Source organism: Chroicocephalus ridibundus, chromosome 3 (assembly GCF_963924245.1).
Source record: "Chroicocephalus ridibundus chromosome 3, bChrRid1.1, whole genome shotgun sequence".
NCBI lineage: Eukaryota > Metazoa > Chordata > Aves > Charadriiformes > Laridae > Chroicocephalus > Chroicocephalus ridibundus.
The window spans coordinates 70,029,249-70,056,587 of NC_086286.1; the positions used below are offsets into that span (position 1 = coordinate 70,029,249).

At 42.2% G+C, this 27,339-nt stretch overlaps 1 protein-coding gene across 1 annotated transcript in view; it reads left to right on the plus strand.

Moving 5' to 3' along the window:
* The first annotated feature begins 2,652 nt into the window (after positions 1-2,652).
* THEMIS (thymocyte selection associated) overlaps positions 2,653-27,339 on the plus strand; it is a 78,497-nt gene continuing 53,810 nt past the window's right edge. Inside the window, exons 1-3 of the mRNA XM_063331073.1 lie at positions 2,653-2,826; positions 18,101-18,259; positions 26,190-26,648. Coding sequence (XP_063187143.1) covers positions 2,736-2,826; positions 18,101-18,259; positions 26,190-26,648 — 709 coding nt within the window. The 5' untranslated portion in view covers positions 2,653-2,735. The remainder of the gene's footprint in view (positions 2,827-18,100; positions 18,260-26,189; positions 26,649-27,339) is intronic.

Genomic DNA, 27,339 nt, shown 5'->3' on the forward strand with positions numbered 1-27,339 from the left:
GGGTCTACACTTAGAGATATGGGACTCACCATGGGATGCAGAGCGATACAAGGGTACAAGACAAGGTGTTTAGGGGATGGAACCAAAGGCAGGGAAAGAGAGGGACCGAGGTGGTTTGGGGAGGAACAAGGGTGGGAAATAGAGGGCTAAGGGGATATAAGGGGCTAGTCCCACATAAGCAGGCTGTTGGTCAGGACGCTTGTCTGGCCATGCCCTGCGCCACATCAGCACAGCCCGTCCTGGCTTCTCATTTGGCTCCATTTCTAATTATTTTCCTCTGTGTGTGTATATGGGAGTCTAAGTGCCAGCAGCTGGAGCAGGACCGTGGGTCACAGGGACACGTGTCTGTGTGCCAGCAGGGCAAGTGGTTTTGGAGACAGAGGTAGGGGTGGGTGTGTGAGTGTTTGTGTGCTTATGTGCGTTAGGGGTGTCTATACCAGACACCGGTATGGGGTTCTGCATCTCGAGGGCTGCTTGCATGCCCAGGTGCCAGCAAGATCAGAGGCCAGTTACTAGGTGGACTGTGCCTAAGCCCAGCTACCAGAGGGATCCACGCTGCATATATACAAATATAAATTTTGCACCAACAGACCTTCATCTGGATCAGCTGGAGAGAGGAACGGGATGAGGCTGTTGGTGCCTGTGTGAGTGCTGTGGTTTCTGTGTGGCTGGCAGTGTATTTATGTGTATAGGTGCTGTGTATGTGTGTGCGCGTGTGTGTGTGCCTATTGGGAGCACAAGCTGCTCTTGGGAGCACGGAGCTCCAAGCATCTCCTCCAAACTGTTGGGCTGCTGGATTCAGCAACATAAAACAGGGTTTGTTTTGATTTTTCTTGTACAGAATCCATGCCTATTTGTACATTTGCTCAGTTCGATTCAAGTGATTTTGAAACCAGTTATTAATTTTTACGTGCATTTGCAGTCCATGTTAAATGCTTTTTGTAGTGTTGTTTCTGGCAATCATAATGAAGCAAAGAGCCAAATACAAGTGAATTCAGAACAGCAGAAATGGCCTTAGGGGCTCTTTATCCATAGACCAAAACAACGTGAACAGGTAAAGCCCAGCTGCTGGCACTGACACAATACCTGACAACCTTGGGAGCCAGTACATCAAGGAAACTGGCTTTAATTTGCTGGAGTTGAACACGTAATTTTTAAGCATATAAAGATGGCCCACTGAAATAGCTGAAACCACTCACACATTTCAGTACTCTGTACCCTGTGAGAACCAGCTTTTTACAATATGGGTCTTTTGATTACCACTGAATTTGTGTGATTTCCTCAGCTTTCTCCCAGATCAATTATATTTGCTTAATCTCAAGTGTGTGTTGTTGGGAGGAGAGAATGAGAGATCTTTTGTGTTAAAATAGTTGATGAGCGGTTGGCTGTGTACGTTCTCTGGTTTGGCTTTTACTAAAACCTGTCACTCCTAGACCCAAAGTCCTGTTATTCATCTTTCCTGCAGCACCTGCAGCGTTAGCAACTGGCAATAGTGAGCTCTGCACCTGGAGGCTCCCCGCTTACACAACCTATTTCACATTCTCTGGAGCAACATTTGTTAAGGCCAAGTTAACAAACTCTTCAAACCCCACAGTTAGCCTGACACCTCAAAGGCCTGGGCACCCACTATAAGCATTTTTGGTTTTAATACGTGAGGAAGCTTATACTGCGTCCTGCAAATTATTACATAGAGGTGAAATGCAGCTACCGAGCTTTTTGAAAATAAACAGTTGACTATCTCGCTCACCATTTTGTCACAATGTCGTGCTTCCTACTTTCCCCGACACCTCAGGGAAACAGGAGAGCGGTGTAAGGGAACATGAAATCACAGTCACTTCAGTTTTTCCGGTGGTCTCAGTCTGCCACTTATTTGCTACATGGTCTCGCTCTTCAGAGGAGTGCTGCTGCAATAATAACACTTGATCAGGCGCACAACAGCAGAGTTGGGACCAGCGCCGCAGGTTTGCCCTGAATGCAGTCTGATTTCACATGGTACTGGGCTGTAGCCTCTTAAAATTCATTCCCAGTTGCAACATCTGAAATTCAAAGCCCCACAAGTCACTGGTGACATTAAAAACTCTTGGCCGTTTTGCATAACAACATTGTGTTTTAATGTCCATTTACATGATGAAGTCATTAGTATTCGATTTGTATGTCTTAAATCCAGATATAATATTTAAGGCAGCAAAAAGCATCAGAACAAAATGGTTTCGTTTCTTTTCTTCAAAGGCTGTTTGTGGTTTTGAAGAGAACAAACACCAAACTATTTTGCTGTGCTCCAAGGAAAAAAAAACAAAACAAAACAAGCAAATCCCACCCAGACATGACGATTTTTTTTTCCCCCCACTTTAGGCAGGGCTGATATTCGATATCTTCTTTCCACAGGGTCAATAACCACCACAGATGAGGAATTCTGTGGCAGATCCCCCTGCCCTCTCCGAAGCCCAATACCCACGGCACCTCCTGCACTTCTCACAGCCTGGTGCGGACCCTCAGTGGGTAAGGGTGCCCCAGCTCAGCATCCCCCTGCCTCACCTCCTTCCAGCTGCAGCCGTGGGAGGAAGTGGCCACGGAGAAGAGGAAGCAGAAGTACCTCCCCATGCCGCTCCTCCCCTCCACCGCGGAGCCCCACAGCTCTCCTGGGCACAGCATGCACCAGGCTGCAGGTGTTGCTGCTTCGAAAGCTCTTCACTGGTCTTTACGTGCCAAACCCACATGCTGCCTTGCTGCGGACCATGGCATGTACCCTGGAGAGGTTCATTCATTCTCTGGACGCCAGAACCCTTCCGAGGGTCCTCCAAATCCAGTCAGGCATCTATTTCCAAGGTGAGCATCGGGTGCTTTCTGGCAGGGCTTTGCAAGTCTGTCTTTGGCATCAGGTCCCCCTTGGGACTGGGATGTTGGGGCAGAGGGAGGATGCTGACAGAGTTGTCTCCCAGCAGTTTCGCACCAGCTGCAATCTTCCCTTTGAAGAACAAGCATAATGATCAATGGCTTTGGAGATGTCTTTGGTATGGTGTGCATCTGGTCTTCTCACAGGCAGTGAGGAAGGAGCTGTAGTTAGTCCTCATCATATCCTAGAAAGAGTACTGGAATGAGTCATGAATCTGCTTTACACTCACACAGAGCCAACAATCCAGCAATTGCAAATCACCTCACAGAGGTTAAGTGATTATACCTAGCGCTGCTCTTCTGGGTTTGCCATGGCGCTCCGTCTCAGAAACAAAGAACCAGGGAATCTGTAAAGTGGCCATGAGGATGTCCTGGTTTTCCTGAGGTTCTGTCCTACCTTTGTGGGTACATCAGGTGGTGGAAGAGATTGGTAGGAGCCAGACAGGAGCATCACAGGGGCAATATTTTGCTGGGGTTTCCTGCTGCAGATCTTTTTATGATGTTTTTAATACTGGGGTCTGCTTGTGTACAAAACACAGTGGAAGGATGGCAAAGAGACTTGCACTGGAGGAAAGAGTTCTGCGCTTGCTCAGGGCATGGACTTTGTTTAACGTCAGTGAAAACATCACGTTAAGCCTATGTATCAGTCTAGGAAAAGAAAGTTAGCTCCTTGCCACTGCAACAGAAAACTTGGGGTCACGCTACATAAAACAGAGAGGGCTTCACGAAGTGTCAGCCAAATACCTGCTTCCGGATCCACAATATCTATCTTGACCTTAATGTAAAAATCCCCACGCTTCTCATTAGTAGGAGGAGAGAGTAGGTGGCCACCATTAGCTGTGGCCATGGAAAGCCTGAGCTTCAATCTCAGCGCTGTGGCCGGGGTGGGCAACTCTTCCTCCTCTGAGTACAGCCTCTTGGGGCAGAAAGAAAATGGGAAAGGGCATACTTAAGCTGTGGTGGTGGTGTACTGTCCATGTTCTCCCGATTGCAAGGGTGATACACAAAAAGACATTCTGGGAAACAAACGTGTGCAAAATCACCAGGAACTTTTGAAAATATGTTTTTTCTGACCTTTGGTATGTGTCTTGTTCAAGTTTTACATTCTAAACTAACACAAGAACCTGAACTGACTGAAGTTCTTGATAAGGAGGCTACTACCTAAATGATGAAGAGTGGAATTTAAACTAAAAACAGGAAGATCACCTCCTTAAGTTGGAGTAGCCACCATATTTGTCTCTTTCCACACACCTAAGAAGCAGACGTAATATAAATACAAGTTATATGTACATGTATATATATGTATGCATATGTGTATACTAGTGCTGCGCAGCCTTGTGAGGGAGCGGTATGTGCTGTAGGGACCCGGGAATGGTTGCACTAAAAGTGAGAACCCTTGTGCTGCGCTGATGTTTCTTCAGTCTTCATCAGCACCACCTCTTCCTGTCCTCTGCTCCCGAAGGCTTCCTCTCAACTGCACTCACACTTGTTTCCCCCAGTAGGCTAGATGCAGCACTAACATACATGCAGGTGTTTTCTTGCTTGTACGAGCAGGGCTGATGATACAGATGTGCTACTTGGCTCCTTCCCTCACAGTCGTTCCATCCCCAGAATACTTGTAGGTACATAGAAACACCGATACCCACTAGCAGGCTTGTGTTGTTTCCTCTCTCTTCTTCCTCACTTCAGAGGAAGCTAGAGACGCTTGAGACACTCGAGACACTCTGTGCCTAAGAGGTTTGCAGGATCTAGGGCTACAAAGATCTTCTCAGGCCAGACTCTCCCTTCCTCTCCCTCCCTTCCTGAACTCTCTTTCCGTGTCAGATCTCTCCTGGACATTTTGCTTGCCTCCATACCTGGCTGCAGGGGTGAACATACTGTTCTGTGATTGCATTACGATTTATGTTGCATTTTCTGAAGCGAGAGTAGTGCTTCAGGGAGAATCCGAAGTAATTCCTGTTATATTGCTAAACAGGAGAGTGGACCACTTTGTGCACTTTGAATTTCCATTAGGACAACCATTCTTTAGTCCTTCCTCAAGAAGATCCCCCCACCCTACCAGCAACCCTTTTGATTTCTCTTGCCACATGCAGTACATCAGCAATCACATTGTGGGTAATAGCAGGTCTATTGACAGAGAACACGGGTTTATTGCTATGGTTGCAGGGACAAAATCAGAGCGTTTGTGCACTGATTGTAGTAGCTCCCAACTGGCTACAAAGTCAGCCTGGTGAGCTGAGTCCTACTTGGATTAGCTGTTTTATGGAGTTGGAATTCATAGGAATCTTTAACCATTCTCAGGACAGCACGCAGATAGTAAGGAAGAAGGCTTATTTTTAAAGCATTACATGGGATTGTTTGAAACTGGTCAGTCATAAGGGATGATTAATATTCTGAATTTAAAATAGCAAGAATTTGTACATATGTACATGCTATGTATGCTTTCCTCTCCACAACCCCAGAAAAAAAAAAAGTGCTAGGTTTCTTAGTATCAGCTTAACTAGGTATACAGAATGTCTACTGGAGTAAATAACAATCTACTAAATCCATTAGAGCTGTCACATCAGAGTTGCAGCAGACACCCAAAGAAGGCTATAGCAGTCAGTGCGGTAAGAAGACAATGGAGTGTAATTAATTCATTTGTTGGTTCTCTGTGGTGGATTGTGTGCTGTGGGGATGAAACTCTTCATCTACTCTATTTGAAAGCAACACTTTGCACACACTGCACTTGAAAATTAGCCTTACTGTTCTTAACAGAATTTCAGTATCTCTGGAAGCATAAGGAAAGCATAACGCTGTAGGTCTTTGTAAGGATGCATATACAGCTTTCCATGTGTTGAGGTATTTTTATTAGAACTGCAAAGTCAAGCTCCAGTTGAAGAGTGGGAATTTGCTTGCCCTTGGGCAAGGTAAAAGCTCTACAAGATCCAATTCTGCCTTCATACCCGTGTAACATCAAATGCAATCTAGGTCTCCTGTTCTCAGACCCAAGCCTGCCTGCTGCAGTGCCTGGTGAAGAGTAAGCTGAAAACATACGCTGTGTGCAACTATTCCATCATTGTTCTTTCTTCTGGCCTATAAAAAAAAAATATGTTCCTGCTGCTATTAGTGGAATCATGGTTTATTTAACTGTAACTCCTCAAACTGTAAACGGACAGGCCTATATAGATCCTGTTTGTATTCATAATACTTTCAGCTAGGGAAGCTGCAGGCAATTGAACTTTTGCTGTTGGTAGTGAATGCTGTGACCTAGACACCTTTCTGTGAAAGCTCGGTTCTTGTTCACCTCTCTGTTCCTGGCTTGAAGCAGAGGGAAGTGTTTCCCTGAGGTGATAGCAGTATTTTTCATGCTACGCCTGGACTTTGGAGTTGGTTGAAGCCTTACTCAGTTTGCCTCAGGCAGGTTAGCCAAGGTTTGAGGAGCTTGTTCATACTGCTGTGTTCCCAGTCCCCTCTCCTCCAGCAGTGTGGGGCTGCGCAGTCAGAGCCCCAACCTGCAGTCACCAACTACGACTGTCCGGCACTACGCAGAGTCAGGAGCATGGGGTTTTAGTAATAGCTCCGAGTTCTTCTAAAGTGCTTTTCGCTCACCACACTCAAAGGACCATGCAGAAGTAGAGAAATTATTGCTATCCCTCATTTGAAAACAGAGACATAGGTGAGAGGGTGGTTTTGCAAACCCCAGGGATGCCTCTCGGGGCAGTTGTTTTGGACTCTGCAGTCATAATATCACTGCTACACAAAGTAGACCGTTGAATCTCTGAAGGGAATAAGAAGGCTGATTATACAACAAGAGCAAGTTTGCCAGATACAAATATCTTGGTAATCAGCAATGATTAGAAAGGAACTACAGTGCAGACTGAAATACATGGCAATTTAATAGCTCATTAAAATATGTTATTAAAAAATTAAACTACAGAAACTCCTTTGGAAACTGATTTGATTGATTGAATATCTTTCTTTGAACATTTCAGTAAATATTGATGCTTAGTGAGCTAAGTACTGCATGGCCGCTGATTTTTACAGATAGCATGCAAGTACGGGCTTTCATCTTTATGTTGCAAAAATTATGTCTGTTTTAATACCAATGTAATTATTTTATGGGTAATTGAATTTAATACTCTGCAGGCTTAATTTAACCAGTGGCAGGACAGTAAAAAGTGTCAAACTTTAATTGTGAAAAATGTAGAACTGCTCAAGGCACCTATTCTGTTGGGCTTTTTTGCCCGTTTTTTGCCAGTTTTGCCATGTTCCCTACCCACAGCTTTCCCATTTTTGCTCTGCTTAAATAGAAATCCCACACTGCCTTTTTTGTATTCCCCTAAAGTTAAATGCGTTCCCATCAGCAATGGGATTAGGACCCCGAGGGTTGGGACTTGCCACAGCTCAGGGAGAGCTGGTAGCTGCTCTCTGCAGTTCTGCTCTTCAAAAGCAACACTTGTGTAAATCGCAGTGCCAGGACCCCTCCACTTTATGACGGACCCGTGAAACTCATCGGCAACGTTTATGCTGTGTGCTCTTTCTCTGGGGAGAAGGGACCTGTGAGCCAGCGGCCTCCGCCTCTGAGGGCTGGGAGTGCAGCGAAGCAGCAGGCTGTAAATGTGGTGCTCTATTCTCTGCTCCCTCTCCCGGGGCTCTGGAAATTGCCAGGTCATTCTGAACAGGCAGAAAATGGTGGGAAGAGACAATAGTGGGGTCACATATACATCCCTGGTTAATGCTCTTCCAGATCTAAGGGGGTTAAAGATGCTCAGTATTACCAGGGGGGATGCCCTCTCTGGGCAGCTCCTTGGTGCTCTCTGACAGCTGCGTGAGGGGCGATGCCAAAAAAACCCCCTTTGTGATATGTTCCTTTCTTGGTGACTGTGAATAGCTCCATTGCAAACCTCTCTTTGGTGAACCATAAAGAACATGAACACGCTTAGGCTCACGGTTCCTCTTGGCTCTCCTTCGCTGGCTGCGTATCCACGCCTGCTCGCTGTCTCTGCAGTTTCAATTTCATCTTTTCTGCTTCTGTTACTGGGAAACAGCATCTTTCTAGCATGTGCTTCCGTGAGCCTTTCAAGGGAGCAATGGGTTCATCGGGCCAGCAGCAGAGTGCTGGAACCACTTACAAGAAGTCCTGTTAACCCCGTAAGTGCAGCTAGGCAAACTGAATAGAAGAGGAATCCTTGCATATCCAGTCTCAGCTGCCCCAGTCCTAATTTAGACAGGAAATTGCTGTCAACACTAGTAGTTAGAAAACGCTCGTGTAGGATGGAGTGATTTTTTTACTGTTTTTAAGGCAACCTAGAGGGAACAAATCCTGCTCCTTTATCAATGTGAAAAGCCAAAGAGTCAAGAACGAACATAGGATATGTGGTCTGTAATACATATGAATCAAACAAGCAAGCTGCCTCGTCAGGATTAATAAAGGCACTTTTTCTTATAAAAAGCAAGAAGACGGTTTAAACAGAAGCTAAAACACAGACAGCTTTGAACAGCTTTGATGAATATAATTAGGGTTGTATTTCTTTGAGGCGGAAGATCAATAAGAATAACCTGTGCATTTAGTGGGTGGAGTCTCATTTGGGTGCATGCCGAAGGGAGAATTGCATGTGAAATGGTAGAAATTTATGGTACCTGTTTGCACTTCCTAATTTCTACCATTTTTTCACAGAGAGAGAAGCCAAATCTGTCTGTAAAAACGGAAGGTTTTTTTTCACCTTGAACATAGTTGTTTTGCTAACTCTTGATTGAGCAGCTAGGAGCAAGAGTCCTAGGTAGAGCCAGAGTAACAGGTAGTTTGAGTTCTCTTTTGTGGTCAGTAGTCAGATCATGTTAGTAAATTTTCTCTATTAATATGTACCACTGAAACTCTCCTGCACTTGTTCAGACTCCCTCAAAAGCATGTTTTATTCTGAACAAGAAGGGAAATGCCCTTCAGTGAATGCAATATAAGAACAAAACCTGACTTCTATGGGTCAGATATTGCTCATTTTATGCACGCTGCTGCCCTCAATGGGATGACTCATCCAGACACAGTGAGAAAAATCTGACCCTGGGTAGCTGGCGCTGAGGGCGAAGCTGTTTCGAGGATCTCCTTGTGGGGATTGTCTTACCGTGACATTCAGCTCTGGGCCTTTCTGTGGCTGGCATAGGAGGTGGGCAGAATACCCAAATTGCCTGCCTGGTCTTGCTGCAGGGGTCAACCCCATGCCTTGGCTTGCTGAAGCTGGCCTCGATGTGCCGGTTTCCTGCAGTGGAGAGGGGGAGAGGGCTCCCCATCTGATGTGGCACTTGGGCCTCCAGGGATGCGAGGAGGAGTTCTGCAGCAGGAGGAGCCCAGTTTCCCTACACAGGAACCTGCTATCCTATGGAAAGACCAAGACAATTTTCACAAACCTGGGCTCTGAGAAGATAAGGGAACAACTATAACAAATGACAGAGGAGGGAAGATCCTGGGATAAACTCCCCATGATACACAAGAACGTGACTGTGCATCGTTTCTGAGTTACAGGGCTTTTGCGGGGTACTTTTTTCTTCCAGTCCCTGGTGATCTATGCATGAGGGAACACAGCATTAATCCAGGTTCACTGTTTCTGCTTAGCTCCGCTGGACACACAGTAATGGCACAATGGGCAGTATGCTGTGATTTCAGTAAGGGAAGATGCTTAAACATGTTTCCAGTTCTGGGCTTCACCTGGGAGGTGCTCAACACTGTCGTGGGATCCTGCAACTTAATTTAAGCAACCTTCTTAAACCCAGTCCAGCAAAGCACAGATTTGCTGTTAAACACACACTTCAATAAACATACCTTAAGCCAAAGTAATTAACGCTGCAAGGAAAAGGAATAAAACAAAATAAATCACAAACAACTAAAACAGTGACTAATGCTGTTCAAAAGCAGCTTTTGGCATTCGCTTCACTGCCGCAGTAATTCCGACTTGTGTGGGTAAACCCAAACAAAAGGTCAAAGATGTTGCATTTGGAGCTGTGGTTTCACTTGCTCTTTCCATTATAGCGGGTGCTGCACACACAAAGATCTGCTGCCACATGCAGAGTGCAAGCCCTCCGGATAGATGAGAATAAGAATAAAGTATTAAAAAAAAAAAAAAAAGGCCATAAACCTATCAGGAAAGGAATAAATCAGAAACTGCAGAAGTAATTTTTTAAAAATTTCCATTATGATTGAAATGGCTTAAAGCACTTGACATTTAAAGTTTGACTTTATATGGCAAAAGATAAATCTTACAGCTTTTGTTATTTGATGGTTTTGTGCTGGCAAAAATCAGACCCTCTTGCAGCCTAATTAGGTAGGATCAAGATAAGATGCTCTCTTTGCACAGAGCCTTTTGACGGAAAGTTTACCTCTGTGGCAATTCAGCAGCTGAACTCCTCGGAGGTTTTGTGTTCCAGACTGACCAAACCTGCAGATTTTTGTTGTTTAGGACACGTTAAAGAGAGAAGAGCTTTTACAAAGCCCAGTATGTTGCCCTGTCACTTGATAGAGGATCTTCTACACAAATTCACGCCACCTTCGTGACCACTGCTACCCCCTGGGCCTCTGAAGCACCATGTGGGCACGGGGGAGCTGGGCTCACCCCCTTTCTGTGGGTGAACCTTCAAGGGGTAGGAAGGAAGCGGTGGATAAAAAACATACAGGTGCTTTATACTATTTGCAGCCACTCTCACAGCCTGAGGTTGGAGACAGAAGCTGGGGCGTGCTTCTTTCTTTACCTGCCATTGTGCATATGAGTTTCAGCCTCTTTGTGTCTTCCCCACAAGTAGTTTATTTGAGTTTAGTGGGGAAAATCCAGCATGCTGATTAGCATCTTCAGTGCTCAGGCGGTGTTTGACTGAAAAAAATAGAGACACCTCACTTCTCACCATCAGAAATGTGTTGTTTTTTTCCCTACTGCCTAATCAGAGTATAATACGATTAAAATTATTAAGCAAAACTCTCCTCCCCGCAACTTTAAAATAGACCTCTCCTCTTGCCAAAGAGCATAAACTCTGAACAACTGGATAACCCCCAAATAATGCCCATAAAGAACGATATCTTTTTTATTGACACTAATTATAGATACATTATGCCCTTCGTATTACTTTGGGAGCCTGCAGCAGCCTTAATAAAACTGTGATTTCAGCTGAGCTGTGTTGTAGGGGAAAGCAGGCTATTGTCATTCTGGCTGCACCGGGGGGGTTGTGCCTTTATGTGAAAGCAGAACCATTTCACCAGCCCCTGAAACAGAGTCACCTCTGATCCGGGAAGACAGCATCCATATGGGCAACCGATGACAACATAATAGTGGAGAAAGGAGCACTGGGAAAAGGACGTCGGGACAAAGTTCTACTCTTTCAGGACATGTCAGGAGATCTTTCATCTCCCTGAAAAGCAGCCAGGTTCCCAGTTCTTTGGGTCTTCTTTCAAAGACCGCTCAGCCTGCCAGCTGCAATGAATTCAGTGGGTGCTACTGAGAGATGAAAGGGAGAATTTTTTCCTTCAAGGATTCAAACTTGTGGGGCTAGGGAGTCAATGCCTAGTGTTTGGCCTGCATAGTGATTTCATTTTGTTAGGAGGAAAGCTTGGTCTTTGTTGTAAAAAAAAAAAAAAAAAGAAAATGGAGGATATTTGGAAGTGCTTAGCAGCACCCTGCAGCAGACAGATGGTGAGACTGGGAGTCAGCCAGCCTGGGCTCGAGCTCTAGCCCTGCTGAATGGTCCTCTGTGCCACCTTAGTGAAGCCTTTTGTCTTGTTTGCATTCTCTCCCCAGCCCTCCTTGCTAAAGTGCCCAGGGGTGTTCAGCAAAAGGGCGTTACGTAGGAGTGATGTTTTATTGCTGTTTGGTCGTGGCCCTGATTTTGAGTCAAACTTCCTATCAGCATCAGTGGAGCGTTCCCTCCGAGAGCAGTCACCGAATGGGGCTCTAAGCTGCTGGGAAGAAAAAGGGAAATATTAGAGATGTTTGCTGGTTTACCTCGTGTTATAAAATGTTTCTCTCAGTGGTACTGTCATATGCCCTGACAGGAACAATGACGTTCTCCATCTCATGCATTCACTGTATTTGTATTTTATATTGTTGTTTTTAAATCAAAAGACTCTTCTTATACCTATAATGAGAAATAAATCAAATAAAGGGCTCATGTTAGGGATGACGGTGGTGTGGCTGCTTAACATTTTAGGAAAGATGGAGGAAAAAGATACTGAACCAATTGTTATTGTTGCTTTGATGTGATCACAGCGTTGCTAATATGGATTGTCAAACTAGAGATGAGCTTATGAAAGGATATAAATGTGTTTTGCATTGAACAAAGTAACAATCCAGAAAAGGTGGTTTCAAAGACAACAAGCTCTTTAATTGCAGCCTTCAGGGGCATTTTTTGATCACTGTAAATAAGCTGCTTTATTCTGGGTTCTGCTAAATTTTATTTTTTGCATTAAATTGCATACGTCTTCCGTAAATCAAAAAGTTTCAGTCCTTAAGGTTACTTGATTTACATTTTCAATGTCTTACACTTTCTTTGTGGCTTGAGTGGGAAAAACACAGTTACTGTTGTGCAACAACAAATAAACGTACTAAAAGGTCCATTTTAATTTTCATTTTACTTTTCAATACATTGTGTGTGTGAGTCCACATCACACAGCTGAAGTAAAAATCTTTCAGGGTCACATTGTCGCACAGCAGGTATTTTCACAATGTTTTAAGACTAATTATTGTGCCTTTTAAAGGAAAAAGAATTTTTATTATCCTTTTTGAAAACCATGCAGTTTCCCTCCCTCTCTTTTATCAGCACAAATATTTGCTGCAAATGCCTAAATGACAAATCACACAGGTAACATTTTTCTTGTCTGAATGTAATCTTCATTGTACTATTCCAGGCAAACAGCCAAGCAAGGGCTAAAATCAGGGCTAAGGCAATCTAGTTGCAGACAAATATGTAATTACAATCAATACTGTATGTGCAATTGCACCCCCAAAAATGAATCTGTTCTTTTATGGCTGGCAGAGTTTCATTTTTTAATGATTTTTTTTTTATATCCTGGTATCATTAAAAATGAGGCTTCTGCAGTCATGGTCTCGGTCTGTTAGCCGTCCTCCTCTCAACCTCTCACCCTTGTAATCTTTCAGCCTCTTGGTCTATTTCATATGAATCTGATAAAGGAGGAGGTAATTAAAGTCCTACAAGTTGCCCATGAAAATGGCCATCTAGGTAGGTATCTATCTACGTACATATATACACACCTATCTGTCTGTCTATCCCCTCATATAAGTTTTACTACTGATAAGCTGTTGAAGGTTGGTCTCTGACTTCCTTAATTGGATGTAAAATGTGGTGGCACACCTCTGTTACTCAATGGTTACGCAAGCAATTTATCCAGCTTCTCTTCTGGGATGAAAGCTCCTGTCCTATGGCCACAAGTCCCAGGATTCTTGGGCACTCTCCTCCTCTATTCTGCTAACAGCATTCCTCTGTTCTAGAAGACTTAAAATATCGTTCCTAACTGCTTAATACCTTTTCCCTTCTTGAAGAAGCCAAAAATACATCTTCTTTCTTCCTAATTTTTTAATTGAAGAAGGGGTTCACTTTCCTTGGTATTATTAGAAAGTATTATCTTTGCCACTGGATTATGTATCCATGTAATATTTATTTCTTTGATGGTAAGACAACCAGCTCTCTTGATTTTCTTTTCTTTTTTTTTTTTTTTAATTTTAATTAAAACCATGACTTTTTAAAAAAAAATTTGATTTTCATCTCACTTTTTCTTAAATCTGGTGCTTTTAGATGAATGATCCATTTGTTTTCCACAACAATGTTATGTTTTGTTTTGATGAAAGACCCTGAGAGTTAAGGTGCTGTGACAGCCCTGTGTGTCTATTCTGTGCACACTCTTTTGTGGCTTGCAGTCTGGCATTTATAATCCATCTTTTTTTTTTTTTCTGAATGCATTATCTTGGCCCTTGATGTTTCAGAGCCTGCAGCTCCATGTAATGCTTTTTGTAGACTCCAGCTTGAACTCCATATGCTTGTCTGCCTCAGGTACTTTCTCTCTTTCATGAGTGCAGATTTTCTTTTCTTGTGTGTTTTACCCTTTTCTTGTAATGTTTTAGAGTCTCTGCCATCTCTACAGTGAAGGCCACTGTTTACCCTGTGTAGATTGTTATCTGCATTTCTCATGTTTTGCAAATTTTGATTGCTTTGTCAAAGGCTAATTTTTGTGTCATGCAGTCACCTACTTTTGAGTGTTTGGCAGAGCTGGATATTGCCAGATTGGATCTTCAGCCTTGGACCCGTCACTAACTGATCAGTCCTTTCACTTTTTTACCAGTGCTGTTTGTACTTTTTATTTTGAGATGGATGGAGGGCAGGACTTCTCTAACTCTCTGTAGTACAATTTCTAGTTAAACTGCTGTGCCTGAGGAAAAGCAAACCTGATAAAAGTAGTAAGTCCTTCAGAACCCACAGTGATCAGAAATAGGGCCCTCTTCTGACTCCTGTCTTTATTTCTTGGTGGCACCACTCTGCTGCGGATATAGACTGAAGTAGTAGCTAGATCTTAGGATTGTTTGGGTTAGAAAAGACCTTTAAGATCATCAAGTCCAACTGTTAACCTTTAACCGTGCCAACTCCACTGCTAAGCCATGTCCCTCAGCACCACATCTACATGTCTTTTAAATACTTCCAGGGGTGGCAACTCAACCACTTCCCTGGACAGCCTGTTCCAAAGCTTGATAACCCTTCCAGCGTAAAAATTTTTCTTAATATCCAGTCTAAACCTCCCGTGGCACAACTTGAGGCCATTTCCTCTTGTCCTATCGCCTGTTACTTGGGAGAAGGGACCAACCCTCACCTCCCAACAACCTCCTTTCAGGTAGTTGTAGAGAGTGGTAAGGTCTGAAGAGGCACCTGTAATATGAGTTGGACAGATAAACTATAAAACATAAATGATAAGGAAACGCCAAACTGATCACAAGCATTTTTCGGAGACGTTCAGCCTCTCAACTGCTACATTCTTCTCCTCAGTGCCATTGCCTGGTTATTTGGATGTTATTTGGACGTCATTTGGACGTCAGCCACAGCCAGGGAGGCCACGGAACCTGTGTGGCTCAGTGCCTGTGCTCCTATGGAGTGTGCATGTGGGTGCACGGCGGGCGCCGCCTGCACTGAGGGGCATGCTTGCAAAGGCTGTCTAGCAGAGGTGAAAACAAATGCGCCCAAAGCCCGTAATTAGTCAGTGCAGTTACTTTCATATGTTAAATGGTTTCAAGGAGTCTATTTTGAAATGAGGTAATCTGGGGAAGCTGGATGTAAATCTGCACTGAAGAAAAAAAAGCCTCTAGAAGACATGAGTTCCCATCTTGAGTAGGTTTTCACAAATATTTGTTCGAGCGTGAGAATATTGGAATTCTTTGTTCATCTTTCCATGTTTCTATAATGCAGAGATCACCATGCCGGGTCCTCTGGGATTCCCTGTATCTAATAATATCATCGTTGCTTGTGATCTCTGCTGTGTCTGATGTGAGGAGTGAGGTGGTTCAGCACAAAAGGAATATTACCCTCTTCACAGCTGCTCAATCTTTCTCTCCCTCTCATTCTAATATGAAATAAGTATTGCACATACACTTTTCTGACTGTCATAAAATATCCCACGGAGCTCAGCTAAAGTAATGAGAGCTCTGGTAACTCCTCATGTGTTTATTAGAGCAGCAGCCAGCCTACTGATGGGACCTCTAGCAATATCCAGTGGAGACATCTGAGTTAGTCAATGTCGAATGGCTCAGGGACTAAAAGGAGAGCAAACAACTAAGCACTATCTTTACAATAAGAAAACCAGATTGTTCTCTTTTAGTTTAAGGGCAGCAGCTCTCCTGGTCTTCTGCTTAGTAGCAGATTGGTTGAAAGGATGCATAAACAGCATGTTCTTTCGCCTGACTGTGTTTGATATTTGTGTGGCACAATAATCCAGAACATCTCTGTGCTAATCATCATCCTGGTGGGCAACAGAAAGGCAGTAGCCTGCTGGGGAAGTTTAGAGCCTAAGTACAACAGTCCCCTCGAACCTATGTAGGACTCTCAGTAAGGGAAACGAGGCAACGTGGTCACATCCAGCCTGCCAAAAGCATCTGCCACATGATTTTAATTTTTTTTTTAAAACCTAGACTTTTGTACATGGTATAAAAAATGCACATCAGTACCTGAATTCTTCAGGGGAGCCGCTGGGGATTTCCTGGTGTCCTTCTCACTTGTGAGAGCATTGCACAAGTATCAGACAAGTTTGCCTGGACGTGCCTTCACAACAGAGTAAACTTAACCAGTTACTCGGTGTTACTCTCATGCATCCTCCTGTCCCTGACACAAACCCATTGCTCTGGGGTGCTCTACTGAGGCTTTGGGTTTAGGCTAACACCAGAGAAACTTTTGCTCAGCTTGGTCTTCCAGTGACTTCCATTGAGGTCGAGGTGGTAACCAAGTGCTTGTCTTCTGCAAGCATTGCCGCAGAGTTGATAAATATATCCCAGGCTCAGTAAGAGGTGTTTATTAGCCCAGGCTGGAATTGATCTTGAGTGAGCATTAGGAAAATCACTTGGCTAATAATTGCATTTCTGATATGACACCTAGCAAAAAAACCAACCTACCAAACAAAACCAAAAAACCCAGCTTTTTTGTTTCCTCCTCACCAACTACAAGGAGAGCTGTGGAGTAAAGAATGTTACTTTCTGTGGGAAGTGAGTTCTGCAGGCAATGGCAATATTTCAGTACAGGCCATCTCAATTATTGATTGCTACATTATAGCCAGAGGTCAGGTTTTAAAAAGACCGTTCTGAGACTATTCTGGCTACCTAGGTTAAAAGGGAAAAAAAAAAAGAAAAGACTTTAAACTGAACCAGATGCAAGAAAGGGCTATTAGAGGGATTGTGGGAAGGAAAATTTGTTTTCTCAGAGGAGAGGAGAATTTGTTTCTTCTAGATTTTTGTCAAAAATGTGACCAGAGAGAAGGGCAAAATTAACCTTGCAAACCCTTTGGGTAAGGGAGAAATGGAAATGAGGAAAAGAAGTATTTTAAGTAGCAGAGCAACGTTAGTGGAAGAACAAATGAATACACTCACCAATGCACAGGGAGTGGAAATGAGAATAAGGTTTCTCACCGCGAGGGAAATGAAATTCTGAGATGGGATTCCAGAAAGGGTACTTCCACGTCATGCCAGGACAGAGCTTGGCAAATTCTTGGATCGAACTGCACAACATCAGAAGAATGGAAGCTAGCATTAAAGTCAACATTTCTGGTGTTCTGTGTTCAATGCAATTTTATCTACAAATGGAACACCATGTGTTTGCTGCACTGGCTTTATATATAATTAATTGATCCCATGCCTCAAAGCTTCTGCTAATCTGCAGTGGCCAGGAAGAATTTTACTTCTACATAACTTGGCTTTTGTTTTGGTTTTCCTTTACTCTTCCCCTCTTGCCCCCACTTCTGAAGCAGCAGAGATTGATCACAGCTAAAACGGAGAAGGGAGGGCTGTTTTTTGGCAGGGCAAGCTGCAGATTTTCCTGAGGAAGCTCTGAAATGCTTGGCTGGATTGCCTTGTTCCTGCTCTCAAACTTCTGAACGTCACAGACAAAAAAGGAGATATTTCTTTGCTACCAGGTCAGAATCAGTAAGCTTGTTTCAGCATGGGGCAGGGATTAACACTGTTAATTTGCCAGTTTTCCAATTTCTTGTACTTTCTTCAGGTTTTCTGTTACTACAAGAAGCTTAAATGCTGGTTGCACTTTGATGCCTCCTGGCCTCTCCCTGGGTACCTTCTAGGGTCTATGATTTTTCTCTTCTGTTATAGTCTGTTGAACCTATGGGATATGCTATGCCCTGTGCTGTGCAGAGGCACCTTTTCTGTCCGAGCTCCTGATACCCAGGCACTCCTGTGTTCTATGTCATTCCGTTTTGATCTAGCAACTTGCAAATGCAGGTTCTTCAGACCTCGTTCTTACATCCATCTAAGAACAGTGTACATGTAGATATGATCTAGAGATCACTGAAATCACAAGATGGATTTTCTCCTGACACTTAGGAAGAAAATGAAAATTAGGTTAGCTATCACAGGATAAGTATTATTTCATATAACTTATTTGAAGTATTTTTGCTTTCATTCAGAGAGGTAAAGACACTTGACAAAGTAAGAAAAAGCTGAATAACACTTTTCTTTCCTTTTTTATTTCTTTTCAGGCTCGATCTATGAAATGTTTGGAAATGAATGCTGCCTGTCAACAGGAGAAGTCATTAAAGTTATTGGCTTCAAAATTAATAAGCTCATAGCAAGTATCTGTGAGAATAATGAAGTCAGCCGTTTTTCAGCCAAAGTGGAATTACCACTAAATTTTCCTGGTATAGTATTTCATGAATACTTGTTTCTGAGGAGTTATAACCCTGAGTAATCACCGTTGTTCATTTTATTGATTTGCTGTCTTGATTGATATTTGCTTGAGGTTACAACTCAGCTGTCAAGGATACAATTTTATCAGATGGCACAAGACACAATCAACTCATTTTTAAATTTCAACTGTTACAGTTCTTTTTCAAGCCTGGATAGAAATTATTAGTGTTATAATGTTTGGTAGTAATGCTTTCTATACTTGGGGTCACTCAGTGTAAGAATTATTACAGAAATCTTCTTTTCAGTTACTTATGACTTTGCCAAACTTTGTCTGAGCTGAAATCTTCCTTGCCACGTGCTCAGACTATAATTTATTTACTATTACTGTATTTTTATTTTATTATTTTGTGTATAAAATATTTTGAATAATTTGTTATGTTTAGTTTTTGTTTTAATGGTTTATTTTAATTCCAGTGGCCAAAGTGGCTGCTCCATGCCTGGAAACAGGATTAGAGGATAATGAATGTGTTTTTCTGCTTAAAAACCACTTCAACTGTTTTATGGAGAAGTCCCAAAATACCCATATTTTGGAGGATGGACTTCAAATTTGAAACATATCTTCCTCTGTTCTTGTGGCCCTGTTAGGGGGAGCTGGCCAGGTACTGTACCCGGGGTACCTAGTTCATCACATGTCATATTTATTCATTTCTCAATTCTGCTTTCATCTCAGTCCCTCTACTGTTAGGGCCCAGCTGTGTTAAATAGCAAAGTGGTTGGGGTGCAGAGGGAGAAGTGCCGGACTATGAGTATCCATGTGTGGGAAGTGGAGGAGGCAAACTAGATTAGGAAACTGATAGAAAAAGATTGGACCTCGGAGCAGGGCAGAAGGATGAAGACTAGATATGGAAAGATCAGGCACTGGAGACAGCGGTTGAGGTGGTTACCAGCATCAGAGAAGGACTGCACCCCCCCCACAAATATATATATATGTAGGGCATTTCCTACCCTGGGAGTCTTGCAGGCAGCAGAGGTAATGGGAGCCCCTTGAGAAGAGGAGATGAGTGGGCTGGAAAACAGCATGAGGAAGCCAGTGAGATGTAGAAGGGAGCCTGTGTAGGTCTGGGAGAAAAGTAATGGGACACCTGCAGGTAGGAAGCACTGGGACAGAGCACACGCAAGGACACAGCAGCCCTTGAGAGACTGAGATCACATCCAGGACTCTCTTGGTCAGCAGTCTAGCTAATGCACTGAAAGAGGCTGCAGCTTTGTAGAAAAAAAAAAAAAAAAAAGAAGAATGTAAGCTTTTAATTAACACCATATTGTACTGCAAGCACATGGGAGGTTAAATTGATGCTGCATGGGGAAATGTAATACGGGTGATTTCTAGTGTTTGAGTGCTTGTCTTAGTAACCTCAGTGATGTTCTTCTAACTTATTGCTGCGCACGTGAGAAGGTGTGCACATGCATGTATATGGCTTAGGTTATGCCAGTGCCCAAACTGGTGTGTGCTTTTGCTGCAGAGGGAGACAAGACACACTTCTTCAAGCAAATAAAATGTAAGAGTGCAAGGGAATGCAATGTTTCATCTGAATTCCGCAGGAAAATATCTTCTGCCATGCCTTCATTTTCCATCTCCAAAATACAGATTTCTCTCTGAAATAGTCCTATATATCTTCTGCTTTTCCCCAGTAGATTCCTAATTTACTTTCACATTTTTCTCACTCAGTGAATCAGAACAATTTGTATGGCCAATTATTAAAGGAATTTTTTGGAATGCCATTTTCAAGTAGGGCCCAAATGTAGTGCTCAAAGACATTTTAATTATCTGTGGCTATCTAGAGATATTGAAGTACTGCTGTACTGTGAACTCTCAAGGTACTTGGTATTTTTCTTGAAATCCAAGCTTCTTTGCTATTATTAAAATTTCTTCTGTCTCTAAAATATATATACATATAGGAAGTCATATTATAAATCTTGATTGGCAGATGGGTTTGAACATTTGAAGCCTAAAAAATCCAACACAACTGAGTGATAATGGTAATCCTACATTTATTAATGTTGAATGTCCTGATTTTTAGAACAGAATGACTTGTGATTTCAAATGCTTGAACTTGGTGACTCTGGATTTGTTTGCATTCAAGTGATCAATTTTACAACTTGGCATTTAGATGTTGTTGCCCTATTGAGTACATTTTCAAATTTGATCTAATCACTACAATTTGCATGCATACTTATGAACCCTCTGAACCAGCATTCTAGAAAACTGGGTTATTTCACTAGGAAAATAAATTCAGAGTTCATTTTGCTGAAATTTATCATTATTATCCTCCGCATGATGGGTATTACTGAACAGCAGCACTGAAGAGGGGTATAATGACACTTCTTATTAGCCCAACAGGCAGCACAGCTCTCCTTTTTCTCTCTGTATATATACTCTTATGCGTTCAAGAGCTTTTTGGTAAGATGTAAATTTGTCATTTGTCTAATTTGGTTCTTAGCTGGAGAATGATTCTGCTTTACAAAGTCAGGATGTCCCAGCCACTGCTTTTTTCTTGACCTTTTTCCTTTTCACTTTATTACTTTATTATTCTCAACAAAACATTGTATGAGAGCGTTGCTGGCTTGCCCCTGTCTCTAGAACAGAGCACAAAACCAAATTGCAGATGACTTTTTCACACTGCCATTGACTTACTTCAATAAAAATATCTGCAGGTCTCCAGGAGTATGGTACTGTATTTACATTGTACATACAGTGCTCTCTTGCCAGTGTTGATGCAAAGAAATCTTTTGCTTTGATGTTATTTTCCACTTCCTCTGCCGTGACTTATCATTTGCATGTGATGGGCTCATGCATCCTTTCACCATGTGCATGCTGGCATAAATAAGCAACGCTTCTATTTAGGTTACTCTGGGGATAGCATCTCTGTGAGCAAAGAACTGGGCTCATTGGCTTTAAATGAGCCTTACTTTTTGTCTTTCTGAACATATTTGCAGTCTACAGAATTCTTTTTTTCTGCTCTGGCAAATCAGATCCTTGATAAAGGCCTAATCTGCCCTTTGCATTAGAGAAACTGCTGCAACCACAAGTTCACTATCTCTGTTATTTAATTTTATTCTCATTCTAATTTGTTCTTTTTCATGCCTCAGAGAGCCAGGCTATTCTTTCTAAGCTCATACTGTTACTCTAGACACTTCAATGGCTACATCTAACAGCATTTTGAACTACAATTTTCACTACTAACAAGTTAGCGGAGACGCGTAATTTGCGCAACACCTGAACTGTGTGCCAGCACAAATGACTTCATTCTGTCCTGTTATATTCCTTCTTCTGCAAAAAATATTGCTGAGCTGTCCCTGTTCTCAGGAGGTCCCTGACAGCTGCTGCTGCTCATTCCTACGTAGTGGGCAGACACTCAGCTGAGCACGGGAGCTCTCAGCTTCTGCGAGCCACAGGACAGGCGACTTGGCTGTGGCCACACAGCACATGTGGGGAAGAACAGGGGTTAGGCACTAGAAGGCTTTTCTTGATAGGAGATGATGGAGAGGTAGGTGAGGTGGCCTTGGGGGCAGGATGGACAGAGGACAATGCTGGAGCAGACAGGGCAGAGGAGGTAGCAGAGTGGGCGGTGGAGGTGAGGGACAAGAGGAATAGCAATCAAGTCAGTGCCAGAGAATTTGGGAACTAAGTTCTTCCCAGTCTTCTGTATTACCTTGGTGAACAGAAACTGCTCATCCGGGACAGAAGGTGTTTCTGCTATTCTTTTTTGCCTTGAAGGCTACTTGCTGCTCTACTAGGTGAGCCTTACTACTGGTTTTCTGTTTTCTGTGGGGAAAAGAAGGAAAAGAGAAAATAAAAAGGATACTCCTTTCCTTCAGGACTCTAATTAAGACTGAAAGTGGGAAGTCTACAAAGCTACAGGGGGGTACACTTTATCACTCTATAACCAGTAAAAGAGAGAGGCATGTATTGTTGTGTAAAAAGGTGGTAAAAACCTTCTTCTATCAAAACATGCTTTCCCACAAGACTAAATGGGTGATCCTAGGGTTATGTTTTCTCTCTCACACCAGTGCAAATAATTTTTTCAGATTCTCAAACCCTCTCTCTCTACAGATGTGTACATCAATGCCTAAAACTTTTCTTGGGCTGGTTAGCTTCAGGCCTTACTATCACATGACTAGGCAGGCACTTCACCCAGAAATGTACTAGGTGCAGAGGATTCATGGAGTATGACAATGGTTATACATTCCTGTGGTTATTATGTATGTGTAGTTATTCTTGTCTCTATCTGTAATTTTGCCAGTCCCCAAAAAATTGGGCATTGGTGCACTTTGGTTGTAGACTAGATTACATCTAGAAAGTAGATCCATAGGAGCGATAATGTCAGCTCTCGATAAACCAGCTGGACTTTTTTCCGTGTTTGCTATTCCCATCTGTCATTTCCACTAACAGTCCACCAAGCTCTCTTAGGAAAGTCTAAGTGAATTTGGTTCAGTCATTTTATGACTTATGAAAAAGTAAAAGAATATTTCTGTTTGACCTCAAAATGTCCAAACTTTAGCATCTCAAATTTACCATATGTCTCCCACTCTGGAGATTTCCTTGCTATCGTAGCTTTGGAAAACATTTGGTTTTGTAATTTGGTTCATAAAGATTTTAATAAGGTTCTGAATGGTTTCAGATAATGTTGTTTGTTTTTTCTGTTTGGTTTGTTGGTGGTGTGTTTTGTTTTGTTTTGTTTTTTAATAATATGTGTCATAGCAAGGAGAGCATTTATGAGAAAATACTATGGCAGATTATGGCACTTAGGTAGGAACCACAGTGGCTTTCACCCATCATACCACAACAACTTTTTGTATATTCACCTCTTTTCTATACAGAGAGAAGCATATGGAGCTTTACATACTCATAAGCATGAACAGGTGGTTATTAGGTGCCTCTGCTACTTCATGGGTCTCATCAATACAGAAGCTAAGTATGCAAGGCCACATGGCTCTTTAGTTGCCTATGCAAGCATTCTGTTACTGAGATTAAGAAAACCAGCAGAATGGAAGGTGAAGATTTTTCTGCTCCTAACCCTGACAAAGTCAGTCTGCCTGGGCCCGAGGGGATAATCAGTTGTCTAGTTTTGTATAAGACCTGGTAATTACGCTTCCACATGAAACCTGCTCATCTGTTTGTTGCTGAAGTAGCTGGCTTCCAAATAGCTCCGTAGTCCCAGCAAAATTAATTCTCTGTCAAACACACAGAGAAGAATATTTCTCATACCTATACATTGCCAAATATTTTCAACTGGGAATGGTTTTTGAACATAGTTTATGGAGACCTTTTAATGCAATTCTGGAGGTTTTCTAGGGGCAATGCGCATGCTCCTGTATCACAGATGGGTGAACATAGTTATTGCCTTTGGAATATATCATATGTACTTTGAATACATTTTTAATGAAGAATATTCCTATTTACTTTCTCCCAGCACTGCCAGGAGACGATGCCCATCTTGTGCTTGCAAAGCATGACACTGGAACACTGTTTGGGGGATGCTGTCTTTTCCACATTTTCAGTTTGTCATTGGTGCCTTGTCACTGCGATATTTTCTAGATGCTGATGAACCAGTTTGTCTTGCTCTGCACTGACAGCTCCAGTAGTGATTAGGACTGGGGTACCTAACTTGCTCGTTAATAGTTGTTTTAAAAACCGCTGTGAGAAACATTAAAAATACCAGTGAGAAAAAAAAGTGTGTTGAAGTTGGACTTTGTACTTGTGCAGTTAAATTCGTGGATGTATGTTTCCTTGCAGCCCGGAAAAAGGCCTGAAGGCTTTCCCATAGTGCTGCAGTGAGGACATAAATGTAAAGGATGTACTTGCACAAGGGTACTAATTTCACACAGAAAAAGCTAACTGTCATACAGACAACTGTGAAAGCACAAAATTGCAGAAAGCAGTTACATGGGCACAACTAGTGACTATCTCCACTAGATCAAATAGGCTATTAGTGTTTAGGCTGCTGACAAGCTCTCAGAGCTGTTAGTTGCCACAGATCCTAGTGGTCTCATGGGATACCTAGAACCATACATGCCCAATCTGATGATAAATTCAGTTAAAAGCTGCTCATCAAACAGAATCTTAACAGCTCCTTTAACAAGAACGGTGCTAAAGCTATGAAGTGAAAGTAACAGGTTTTGTTACAGTGAAACAAGAATCACAGCAATTCTGTGGCAAAAAAAAATTAAAATAATAAAAGGCTGTTGTGCTGGAGGGAATGGTTTGATATAAGACATGGTTTTTTAAAGAATACAATCTTAATGAGCCCTGTTTCCATGCAGGCCCCTTAGTTGTCTTGATTGGGGTCAGTGGGTGAAACTCGGTAAGGGAAAAGGTGTGGGAGAAAATAAACAATTTGGAGGTTGTTTTTAACAGTAGCAATCCCCCAATCTAATTTGTTAAATAATCCCACTATCAGAGGAGGTCTAGAGAAAGGAGTGAGTGTCTTCCCAACATCCAACAGGAACTGTGTTCTGACAGCATCCTAAGTATCTGCTGGGGCATCCTGCCCTTTTCTCACACTCTGATTCCCACAAGAAGGGAGTCATAGACAGTTTGGATCCAGTTCCCACACTAGACAACTCAGGGCAGGTGGATGGGACACTTAAAACCTTTGCAGACATGGCAGAAGCCACTCATTAGATGAAAGACCTTCTAGTGGTGCCAAGCAGCAATCCTCGAGTTCCCATCCCGTGCTCCGTAACTGCCAAGTCTGGAGTATTTCTTTAACACAAAGATGGGGCGCCCTTTGTGTGGTACAGAGGAGGCAAAAGTGCGGAGCAGTGGGGACCATAAGGTCTCTGCTAGTTGGCTTTGGAGGAAAGAAGGAGAAAAGGCACTACATCTCCCTGGGAGCTTGGGTGCTTTGTCACTGGAGCTGTAGCTACCAGTTAATTTGTGTGGGTCTCCTGGCTTGCAAACTTGGCCTAGGAATAACCTCTACATTCAGTTTTATTCACTTGGAATACAGTCGATGCTTGTCCCAGGAAGCTGTGATATAATTCCACGAGGCAGCATTCACGCTGCCGTGCCTGGGGAAGAAGACAGCTGAATCACACAGTTCAGCTAAACCCTCCTGTTTAGTCCTCTAAAGTGTCCACTTCATCTTCCTCTATAAAAACACTCATGCAAATATAGAAATGTACATATTTTTCTTGCAATGTGGACTCTTAATGAGACAGCTCCAAGGGCCATGATTAACATGAAATAATAATGTCCCTAGGGGATAGGGAAGCTCAGATACAGCTCCTGCCTTGCATTATTTCAGCACTTCAATTATCTTGTGACAGCCACAGTGCTACAAGACCCAAACTTTGAATTACTACATCTGGTGGTCTGGGCTATCAGATATGCTAAAATCAATTTGATTTGCTCATTCTTATCTGTGGGTGCTACTTTTTCATTTGTATTGTGCCTTTAAACATACTGTTTACTACTAATACTAAGAATCCCCAGTCTGTGTGTAAAAGAATACCTACTACAATGTTCAGCCAGTAATGTTATTCTGCATTTCACTGATCACATTACTGTTGCTCTTCCTCACGCCTTGTCTCCATTTTTTTTCTTGAAGATTGGTTTCCTGAGAAGACAGATAAGAATTTAAGATATTTTTTCTTTTTTGTGCCACAAAGAAAATAACTTTTTTCTCTATTTACCATGGATATAAAAGTGTTGGATGTCAGAAATTACCTGCAGATTAGAAAGGGCTAATTCCAGACACCTATGACTTGTATCTTGTAGTTGATATTAACCTTATACAGTCACATTTCTAGCAACCAAATTATTAGCTATAAACTATTTGATGTGCTTTGCTCCCCATTTTTATTGCGTTCACAGTCTAAAATTTGACACGGCTTCTTTCATATATTCCCCTTTTTATAACGCAAGTTTTCTGTTCTTAGGTCTTTATAAGGTTGTGGCAGATAAAACTCCATATGTCAGCATTGAAGAAATTACAAAAAAAGTCTCTATTGGGCCAACAAGATTTGGTCACCCATGTTTCTACAGTCCTGAGGATATAAAATTGGCAAACCTCACTATCAAACATGGTGAGCAGATCACCTTTAACTCAGTGGAAGAGGTCAACGGAACGATGGCTGTGAACTGTGGCGTGGTCAGAAATAACCAGTCTCATTCCTTTACTTTGCCCCTTTCACAAGAAGGAAAATTCTATGAGTGTGAGGACGACCAGATATATACCCTAAAAGAGATTGCAGAATGGAAAATCCCTAAGTGCAGAAACCGAATCGTCAAACTTTCCAATACTTTACATACATGGGACTCCTCTAATCCACTTCCTGAGAATTTTGATGGCTGCTTGATTCTCACGCCTGTCTATGAAGTGCAGGCAGTAATGAAATGTAAGTAGCAATCACAGTCAATGTTCTGTTCATCTCAGTATAACAAAGTACCCTTAAATACAAAAAATTTACTTAAAATATGCTTGAAGGATTCAGTTTGGTCAAGAATTCCTGATCCATATTTGCCACTGATGTTAGTTTCACGTTGAAGAAAGATAAAAATAATATTGCATTTTTTATTCCTTTATCAGCTGTTTATCAGTTAATTCAGATAGTTACCTTGCGTTTCTTTCTGCTGCCATTTTATTGATCACTCTAATTAAATCATTGTTGCAAAGAAAATATATTACATAGTGAAAAGGTGGAGCTTAGGAATTCTGTTCGGTTCTCAGATTCTCTTTCTTTGTGTCTCAGACTTTGGCCATGGAGAAACCACTCAATTGTTTATGTCTGTGTCTAGGAGGTAGGAAAAGAATATAGATATACACGTAACACACTCAAGTACGGTTTATTTTCAGAATAAGGATGCTGCAGAAAGCAAAACCATACTATTTTACTCTATTGCAGAAACAAATATGAATAGAATAGAAATAGAAAAGACTCACAGATAATTTCTGAAACCTCTACGTTTGAGGAAAGAGAAAGATATTAGAAAACCAATATATTTAAAAACTGTAGTTTGTGTTATAAGTGTTTGTTTAAAAAAAATAATAAAATATTTTGTCCGTTTTGCATTATCAGTGTTCTAACT